The following is a 10,349-nucleotide window of genomic DNA, read 5'->3' as shown; positions in this document are numbered from 1 at the left end:
GAGAATATGAGGTGTGGGGAGGAGTTGGGGGTGGGGGGTGGAGATGGAAGGAGGGAGGGTTAGGTGTATGAGGGATGGGATGAGAGCAGAAGCAGAACCTGAACACCCTGGGCAGCCACACTGAGTTCCTGCATTCCCTCCTGCCTTGGATCTCCTTAGGGTTCCCCCCCAAAAGGTTCTACTCCCTGTTTAAGAGAGGTTGACCTTGTGCACTGCTCTCTGGGTGTCTGAGCTCCACCAGAACAGAGCATTAGGGTCATCCTGGCAGAAGCTCTGGGCTTAGGCAGGCAAGGGTAACCCTCTTGGAAAAGCTGGCCTTTCTGAGACCCAGCTTGTCTAATCTCTCCTGAATATATGCTGGTCCTTAGAGAGGGTGTGGTCATTTTCACTGCTCACAGAAATGCCTTCCTTAAAGGTAGCTCCCTCCCTACCCCTAATTCTTCCATCAGCTTCCATCCCCAATGTCACCTAACCCCAAAATCATTCCCAATACCCTCCCCTAACCAATCTCAACCCAAGCATATTAGAAATCTCTGAATTTAATTCCACACCTTTATCCTCATCAAATCCTAAACCTTAGCATGGCCGCAGCTCTAGACTCTCATCCTGATCTATGTAAATCATATTCCTAACCCATACATAGGAATAGGAATTCTTAACATATATTGAGCATTCTTGACATGTAATAGGCTTTTTCCATTTGTTGTCAATATTTAATAATACCAACCAGATGAGGTAGACCTGACCCTTATCACCATTTTACAGATGAAAAAAATGAGGCTCAGAAAGTTTACTCAGGTAAGGACTCCTGGCCTGGGATGTGACCGGCAGAATGACAGCTCCTGGCAGGAGAATCTCACAGGAAGAGTGTAGGGCCTCAGCTGGGATGTTTCCGTCTGTATTAGGAATGTTATGGGAGTTCTGGAAGTCAAACCACGCACCATCAGAAGATGTCCAGATGGGGGAATCTGCTCAGATATTGGGTGAGAGTTGGCCCTTGAGCCTTAGCTGGAAACACACTACAGTGTGTTCCTGTCACTTTTCAGATGCTGGAGAAAAAAAATACTTTGTATTTACTCTACTTTGTGGACCCTACATGGTGAAATTAACTTGGTTTATTCATCTTAAGAAATTTTTTAATAGACCTTCCTCTTTAAACTGGTAAGCAGAAGAATTTAGTGTTATTTCTCACAGATTTACTTTGGAAAGCCAGACATTGCCTTAACCATTCAATTTATTTGTAGCAATTGTACATGGAGAACATAGAATGATAAAATAGAATTCTATTCTAAGCTAGTAAATTGTTTCTACGAAATCAGTGATTAAATCATGAGTCTTTTAATGAAGAATATAGGTTGTGAAAATATGTATTAATTTGAATACATAGTACGAAATTGAAAGTTTTATAATGTTCTCTGGGTTATATGTAAATAGACAGTAAATTAGGGATGTTCTCCGCAAACATGATGTGACAATAATCATTAGAGTGTTGGATGTGAGAAATCTAGAAAATGGACCAGCCACTTAAAAGGCAAATATGTACTTTATGAATTTGCATTTTCATAACTATTCTTAGGATAGTATAAGTAAACTATTAACTTTGCAATGCAGTATTTAACTTCTCTGCTCATCTTCCCTTAAATTCCAAAATGGAAAATAGCTGCTTCAGTGGCAAGGTGCATTCTAAAAAGGAAGAATTTTCAAAAAATGCAATTGCTCCATGGCATTCAGCTTTACTTTTGATATACCCATCTGGAGCAGGTATAATGTCAATTATATTGTGTGAGTAACAAATTCCAAAATCCAGAAATCCTGAGGCCTACTTCTGCTTTCATAGTAGAGAATTTCCCTGGAAAGAGCAGGCAATCCAAATGCAAGCTTGCTTCATCCAGAAAGTACAGTATCCTCACATTCTTGAGTTTCATTATAATAACCTGGAAATGAGATCACAGGAAATGTATTAGTGAATAGTGGATCATCAATAGAAATTGATTAGCTGCCATAAAATCACCCCTACACATAAATCGAAGGAACAACTATTGTTAGCTTGAAAAATACATATGTTTATCCTCTCAGGAGAAGACAATAAAATATTTAAAGTATTCTGTTCTCTGGACAATTGATTCCTTCAAGTCCCTAACTAGCCTGCTTTAGGTTTTCTAAAAAAGTAGAACTAATATTTTACCTTCTTTAATGATCTTTCCTGTAACAGAAACCAAATTCCTTTTCAGCTTGGAATCTAGCAGGAAGCTAAAAAAGAAAGATACTGAGTTAGCATTTTTCCATTTCAATGCTGAACAAAGACACATGACAAAGATATAGTTGCCTTTCATAACGATGGAAAAAATAGCTTTGTGGAGGTAACTGACAAGGGAATCCTGCATGTTAAACAGAAACAGAATCATTGTAAAGTTGAATTACATCAAAGTCCTTGAATTCAAATTTTATTTCCATTTTGAGGGAGAGCAGTGTAAGTTTTGGAAATCCATTCTTTTCCTGTTACCCAAACTCTAGCTCTCAAAAACTATGCCATGGTTGTGTCGTCTTTCATATCTTGTAGAAGGATCTTTGTTTGGCAAAGGTATTTGCACAAGCTCCTGGGCCCGGGTAGTACCCCAAATTCTGCTACAGTTCAGTGAATCTAATGAGTCTGTTTATAGCTCATTGTTGGGCCACTGAATGCTCCAGAAATGCAAATACTTCAATCGTTTCTTAAGGGTGAATGACTTTCATAATGACTTATGATGTATTGAAAACATAAGTGAGCTTAAAGGGTTACTATATTTTGGTAAATTAAAATTACCTCATTAGAACTTACCAATTTCTCTAATTCAGGATTTTAGTAAGAAATCTGGCTGCCACACAACCTTTGGTAACAGTGCAAATTTCTTGCATCATGTATGTACATTCAAGATAACTGGAACACCACAATTTTTTTGAATGAAAATTTGTGGTCAGGCCATTATCAGTATTTTCTTGAATTGGTTTTGGTGTTTGATTGCTGCTGTCTTTGTTTAAGGTTATTTTTAGCTTTTTGTTAGAAATTTATTTTCAGTTAACTCTTCCAAGTGAAGTGATGCATATTTGCATCAACAGTATTTCAGGGTTATACTTTCCCTATAAGTAGACTTTATGGACTGTATACATTGTGATTCAAATAGACTTACCATATTTCTACTGCTAAAGCAGATACATTCATAATTCCTCTAAGATTTTCTTGGTCTGTACGCACTGAATTTAGCCACAGTTCAGTCTTGGTGACTTTTTCTCTTGACTTCCTTCTTTGCTTTCTTCTGAATAATTGATTTCCTTAAATTATTGCTCATGGAGTTTGCACACAAACGTTTAGGTAACTTATTTAGTCCATATTTGTTAGGATGTTCATAGCACAGGGAAGATAAAAGCCTCACCATGTTCTTTCTCCACAGAGAGTTTCCTTCTTTGCATTTTATAAAAATTAAGATAAATGTAACTTACCTTATTGCCAAAGGGTACGCTATTAAAAATATTCTCATTGTGAACAGTTTCATTACCTAGAAATAAAAATTCTGTTACTATCTTTTCAGTCATTCACACATTTAATGATTCACTTATTTAACACTTTTTTATGATACATGCAAAGAGTAAAGAGAAAAATTACTAGAGATAAAAAGGGCACCTTGAAAAGGCACCCTTAGCAGGTAGGCGATTAATTTCTCCTACCTCTGTGAATTGACTTGGGTAGGATACTGGAGAGTCAATTCAGCTCAGTAGCAATCTTTCCAAAATCTTTGAACTTCCGCTTGATTATGCCTATCATTCTCCTCTACCTTCTCCCCACTCCTTCTGCTCCTTTTCCAGGACTGGCCCATTACAATGTACACTATTTTGTTACAATTTCTTCCTACTACTCTTGCCTTTACCACAGCCTTCCCATTTTGCATCCTAACAACGTGGCTCAGTTCTGTTGCTTCTCCATTTCCATAGCAGTGCTTTGGTCCAAGGTGTAAATAGTTGCCTCTATATTATTCAACAGCCCCCTAGCTGGACTCTTGCTCTCCCTCTCAAAGTCCTGCACACATTCCTTCCCCATCATCTTTCACACACTGGAGTGATCTGCTCTCTCACATGTTATTCAAATGTCATTTCATTTTTTCTATCAATAATTCCAAACATCAGTCCTATTTGCCATATATCATCAGCAGTTTTTACAACAATTCCCAACAGTAGGAATTCTTATCTTCATTTCACATATAAGGAAACAGAGCGAGGGAGTTTAAGTGATTTGCCAAAACCCACAACTAGTAAGTTGTGAAGAGCCAGGCCAGACAGAGTTTAAAGCACTTGTTACTATATTTCACTGCTATTCTAGAATCAACTCATGCTTATTTCAGTTGTTTTGGGTATAAATGTAAAATCCATGTGAGTTTTTACACTGATATCCTTACTCATATTAGGCTTAGGCTAATATTGAAACTGGTTTACTACGTGCTTTGTTTTAGTACTAAATCATTCACTAGATGTTAAGCACTTACCACATGGATGGTGCACAATGGTGAGTTTATCTAGAAGACAAGAAAAACAAAACAAAAACAAAAAAATTATACTGAGCTTTGCTCATTGTTTATCCTGAGCTCTCTTCTTTGCATTATTTGGCTAATTCTTGTCTTTTAGGTGAGTATAAAATCTCACAATCTGATTTTAAAATGCTAAAGTCAATTTTGTTTATCCCCAGCAACTAAGTGTGAAACCACATCCTCTATTACTTTTGCCTTTTTACCTCCTGACCTTTGTTTCAAGACACTTAGCATTATGGTTTTAGATATATTTTACACTTATTAAAAGCTGGCTACTCTGCTTTGCTATTCCTTAACTTGAACTACTTGATTTTTTAAAAATTTCAGGAATAATTACACATGGTACAATTTACGTAGGTTTAAGCATATAGGTTGGTGACTTTTGACAAACTTATACAGGTATGTACCCAATTAAGATAGAGAACATTTCATGTCTTCAGAAATCTCTTGTGTCCCTTTAAGTCAAGCCTCATCTTGCCACAGTCCCTGACAACCCCTGATCTGATTTCTCTATCTACAGATTAGTTTTGTTTAGATTAATTATATAAAATTCCAGATAAATGTAAGCATACAGCATGTACAGCATGTACAGCATGTACTCCTTTGTGTCTGGTGTCTTTTACTCACCCTTACATCTGGGAGATTCATTCATGTTGTTCTGTGTAACAGTTATTCCTTTTTATTGCTGAGTTGTTTTCCATTGAGCACATGAGCCACCGTGTAAGTATCTATTTTCATAGTAGACATTTGGATTGTTTCTAATTTAGCTATTATGAATGGAACTTCTATGAGCTTTTATAAATAAGCCTTTGGGTGGATATATGCTTTTGTTTCTCTTGGAAAAATACCTAGGAGTGTAGGGACTGACTATAAAGTAGGTGCAAATTTAACTTAACAATAAACTGCTACATCATTGTTTTCCAAAGTCATTGTGCTATTTTATACTCCTATCAGCAATGCATGAGGGTTCTAGTTGCTCCACATCCTAACCAACACTTAATTTTGACAATCTTTTAAATTTTCCCCATTATAGTTGTTGTGTAATAATATCTCATTATGGTTTAATATGCATTTTCCTGATGATTAATGATGTTGAGCAACTTTGCATGTGCTTTTTGGCCATCTGTTTTTGTAAACCAAAGTCTTGATTCTAGGTGTGCTGATTGGTACTGGCTGTCATTGCTTCTAGGTCCTCTCAGCAGATAGGGCAGGGTTAAGGAAAAATACATATATATATGCACATCTTTATTTATTATTTGTAATATATATTAATGAGTTTTTATTCTTTCACTTCCAATTCAGTCTAGCCTTTCCTCTTTCCTTCTTTTTAGCTCCTTTATCTGACAATAGGAAACCTGGCTCTCATTATCATAGAACATTTACTCATTTGCTCAATCCTAGGATACGTATAAAGTAGTATATACATATACATATGAAGAATACATATTGGTAAACTATACCTGGGTGGGAAAATAAACCCTAGTAACTGTAGTACAGAATATGATTTTAATGTACTGTTCTTTTTTATCTTCCATCTTAGAATACAGAGTTTTCTAAAATTATTTAAGTCAGCTTTGCCTTTCGATTTGGTTATGTTATTTATTTGTAATATTGTTAGGTTCATTTGCTTCTGCTTGCATTTTGCCCTTATCTCCCTTTTTTGTTTGTTTGTTTGTTTTTGTTTTTTGTTTTTATGAGATGTTACCTAAACTTTGTTCAAAGAAAAGGATAAGTTTAAATATAGACAGTGGACTAGCCCAGTCTGTATTTTCAAGCCTACATTCTTTATCTGATGCACTGAATGCTTTCAGTTCACAGTACCTGGAAGCAGTTTTTCTCTTTAACTTTTTCCTCACTCAAAGCAGCCACACACAGTAGCCATTTGAAAGCTGGAAACTTGGCTGTTGCCTTTTCCTAGGAGGCCTGGCCAGAGCTGCCCAAGGTTTCTCTTCAATGAGAATCAATGCTGTCACGCTGTATGGATGGCGATAGAGCAAGAAAGTAGAAGCACCTGGTACAGGTTTCGTGAGATCCATTCAGGTTAGCATCCTTCCAAACCCGCTGCTGAATGCCATTTGTTCACTTTGCATGTGTTGAACAGTTTATGGCCTAGGGGCTGCTGTCAATTTATGCCCTGGAGGTTACCTGCAATAGCAGCTCCAGCAGGGCTACTTGTGGAGGTAGCAAGTAGGCGTCACAGGCTGGCTGTTGGACATGGATTCAGTTCTCCTTTTGGTGGGCGAAACATCAAATACACACCCTCACTTCAGATATCACTAATGGCTTTGGTGGAAACTGTGCTTCAGTAGCTTTAAGAGTAGTATTCTCTTGAAGAATGGCCCGCTGGGACTGGTTATGGCCAAAAGGCACTGATAGAAGATCACACTCCTTGACCAGACAACTTGATCTCAGATCTTTGGTGGTTCTTTCCAAACCACAAAACACTCTGGTGGTAAATACCAAAAGTACCAGCACTTCGTGACGTTAACTCCATGCCATCCACTGAATTGTAGCTATCATCACCCATGATTGTGGAAAGACCCAAATCTGTGATTTTTATCTCTCCACATGCTGTACCACTTACTAAGAGAATATTATCTGATTTGAGGTAATAGTGTATGATGGGAGATTTTATTTCATTTAGGTACTTTAAAGCATTCACAATCTGCATGATAATGGACTAGGCCTCTTTCTCCAACTTTAATTTGTGCTGCTTCAGGTAGAAATCCAGATCATTTCCCTCACAATATTCTAATACTGTACAAAACAAGTTGGTGTCCAGTGAAAAGTAATCACACAGCTTAACTCTTCTGGATGATCCAGTTCTCTATGAATCCAACATTCCCTATATTCATGCTTGTGGTAGTTTTCCTTTTTCTCATCTCTCCAGTTTTTATTTAACTGGTATATTTTCACAGCTACATACCTTTGCTCTGTTACATCAAAGACCTTGTAAAAATGTCACTGAAACCTCCTCTACCCAAACAATGTAACCACAAATATATGTCATTAAGTGTTGGGTAATTATCTTCATTATGTATCTTTTCTAGTTCTCTGATATGTAGATTTCTAACTCTTCCTAGCCTTTCTAGCTCATCCTGTATCTCTGTTTTCTCCTTTTTCAAGATAATCGAATCTGAGTTTGAAGATTTTTTCTTGTTCATGGTCTTCTGCTAACGTTAACGTTTCATTTTCGGCTCCATTGGTCTTGCTTTTCCACTGTTTCTGCTCATCAGTTGCTGGAGGGGCCTGTGCCATGGCAGGAGATATGCTTTTCTAACATTTTCCGTTGTCTTTTAATCCTTTCTCTCTGTGAATTAATCCTTTCCTGTACTTGATAAGGTTCTCAAAAGCATAACCATCTGCCCATTGTTCAGTAAAAGAGGCCCCGAATTCGAAAGTAGTAAAGTGACCCAATCTCAAGGGGTCTTGCATGCTCTTATCTCTACTTGCCATCTTCTGTTTGATTTTTCTATAAGGAGTTTCTTGCTAATTGCCACACATTTATTCAATCGTTCCTTGTATTTCTCTAGCATCTTTTGCTGATCTGCCATCTCAAATCACAGTTGGCTCTTAATCATCTATTCCCTCCTTTTAATCAGAATTTTTATTGTTTTCTCATGCAGATACATATTATATATATATATATGTGTATATATATATATATATATATATTTTTTTTTTTTCCTATTGTGAGGTTAGACTGAGTCTGTCTGTGTTGGATTGAGATCTGTTTGGGGGAGCTGCAGGAATGCTCTAAGTTGACAGATCCCATAGAAGAGGGACTGTTTTGCTGAGCTGAAACAAAAGTGAAGCAGAGGCCAGCTCGCCTTTGTGCCAACTGCTCTGTATTGAAACGAGGTTTTGCTAGCATCACTGACATCAAGGTTGGCAGAGCAGATCGCTCCTCCAATACCTCCTCTGCATCACTGCCATCTCAGCCATAAAGGGGCTCCTCTACTGACCTCGGTGAGGGATTGGATAAAGAATGGTGCAGTGAGGATGCTGCAACTGGTAGAATATTTCTGCCAGGGCTGGTTCCTGGCTCACTTCCCCAGCAATCACAAAGTAATCACTACTTTTATGTCCCCTAGGATTGCCTTTTCCTTGGCTAGTTTCATACGATTCAGCCTGTATTTTCTGGTTTTGCTGGTCATTCTGCTTTTTCTCAGGAATTTCTACTTCTTTATCATTCAGGGACCCCACACTGCACAAACTCTGGTTGGAAGACTCACTATTGAGTGTTCCCTTATTAACATCAACTCCTGTAGACTTGGCCTCTAATAATTCCTGCTCTCGTGGGTACTGGCTATGCAATTCTTCCATCCTTTCTACTGACGCTACTGCCACTGCCAGTCCATGCTCCTCCCAGGAGGGGCCCCGACTTAATACAGGTCCTGGCCACTACGCTCTCCCCATGGGCAGGCCTGGGATGGAGCCCAGACCTCTCCTGAGCATCGCAAATGCCCATCATGGCAGCTACTGCCAGTGCCCAGCTCTGCGAGAGGGTGGGCAGGGGAGGGCGGCGCGGAGGCCGCAGACCCCTGGGTTCCAGAACAGAGCCAGGTGCCCGACACGGGGTCCACCCTTGTTAGTTGAATATATTTTTAAAGCATTAACATGGTTCTAAAAGTCAGAACTACACAAAAAAGTATACTCAGAAAAGTACAGTTTTTTATTTCTTTTTTAGTTAATTTTGGTAAGTTTTGTTTTTCAAGTAATATGTTCTTTTTACATAAGTTATCAAAGTTGGCAAAAAGTTAATTACATTTCCTTAGCATCCTTTCAGTGTCTGAAGGATGTGTTGTGATATCCCCACTTTAATTCCTGTTACAGACGACTCTTGTTTTAGCTCTTTTTTTTTTTTTTTTTTTCCTTTATCTTTCTTGCCAGGGGCTTATCAATTTTATATGTATTTTCAAGTAACTTTTTGGCTTTGTTATTTTTTTCTATTCTGTTTTCTATTTATTGATTTCTGATCTTATTATATTCTTTTTTTTCCTTTAAACTTTAAAAAATAATAATAATTTGCTTTTCTTTCTGTAGTTTCCAGGGTGAAACTTAGATAATTGATTTATTTGTTTCCTCTTTTCTACTATGACATTTATATCTATAATTTTTCTCTAAGTACTTATTTAACTGCATCACATAAATTTTGGTATGCTGTGTTTTCATTATTATTCATGTAGTAATATTTCCTTGTGGTTTTTTATTTGACTTATGGGTTATTTTGAAATTTTTTGTTTAATTTCTAAATATTTGAAAGCCTTTCTAGATATCAATTTGTAATTTATTTCTATTTATTTCTGCCGTGGCCAGAAAATATAAGATTTCAAAATATTAGAGTCTTTCAGAAAACATACTCTGTTAGAGTTCAAACTTTTTAAATTTATTGAAACTTTTTTTATAACCTAGTATGTATTTGGTGTTGGTGAATTTTCCATGTGCACTCTAAAGAATGTGTAGTATGAATTTTTTGGATATATTTTCCTGTAAGAGTCAATTAAGTCTAAATAGTTCATAGTGTTTAGATCTTCTCTACTTTACTGATTTTTGTCTATTCATTCTATCAATCAGTTGCTAAGAAAGAGGTGTTAATATCTCTGAGTTCTGTTGGATTTTTGCTTCAAGAATTCTGATCTTTTCTTATAATGCACACAAATATTTAGGATTATTGTATTTTCCTGGTGACTTCCCCTTTTTATCATTGTATAATGTCCCTTTGTATCTTTTGTAAACCTTTCATCTTGAAGTTTATGTTGTCTGCTATTGATATAGGCCACGAGCTTTGCT

The 10,349-nt window shown here is 37.1% G+C and overlaps 1 protein-coding gene and 1 pseudogene across 3 annotated transcripts in view; both read right to left on the bottom strand.

The window, feature by feature from the left end:
• Positions 1-1,216: 1,216 nt before the first annotated feature.
• The window catches only part of BANK1 (B cell scaffold protein with ankyrin repeats 1), a 340,362-nt gene continuing 331,229 nt past the window's right edge, over positions 1,217-10,349 (bottom strand). Inside the window, exons 14-17 of one of the 3 annotated variants that reach the window (XR_005215919.1) lie at positions 4,515-4,544; positions 3,168-3,533; positions 2,186-2,250; positions 1,217-1,934 (exon numbers count right to left, since the gene is read on the bottom strand). Coding sequence is in view for 1 of the 3 variants with exons in the window: in XM_037830343.1 (XP_037686271.1) it covers positions 2,191-2,250; positions 3,478-3,533; positions 4,515-4,544 (146 nt within the window). In the remaining 2 variants the exon portion in view is untranslated. Of the gene's footprint in view, positions 1,935-2,185; positions 3,534-4,514; positions 4,545-10,349 lie in introns of all 3 variants that reach the window. The other 2 variants (XM_037830343.1, XR_005215918.1) reach the window with 2 other exon arrangements.
• On the bottom strand, positions 4,589-8,952 carry LOC119529710 (annotated as a pseudogene).

This window comes from Choloepus didactylus, chromosome 3 (assembly GCF_015220235.1).
Source record: "Choloepus didactylus isolate mChoDid1 chromosome 3, mChoDid1.pri, whole genome shotgun sequence".
Classification (NCBI taxonomy): Eukaryota; Metazoa; Chordata; class Mammalia; order Pilosa; family Megalonychidae; genus Choloepus; species Choloepus didactylus.
The sequence above is the reverse complement of the archived record's forward strand: the minus strand, read 5'-3'. Positions and strand labels throughout refer to the sequence as shown.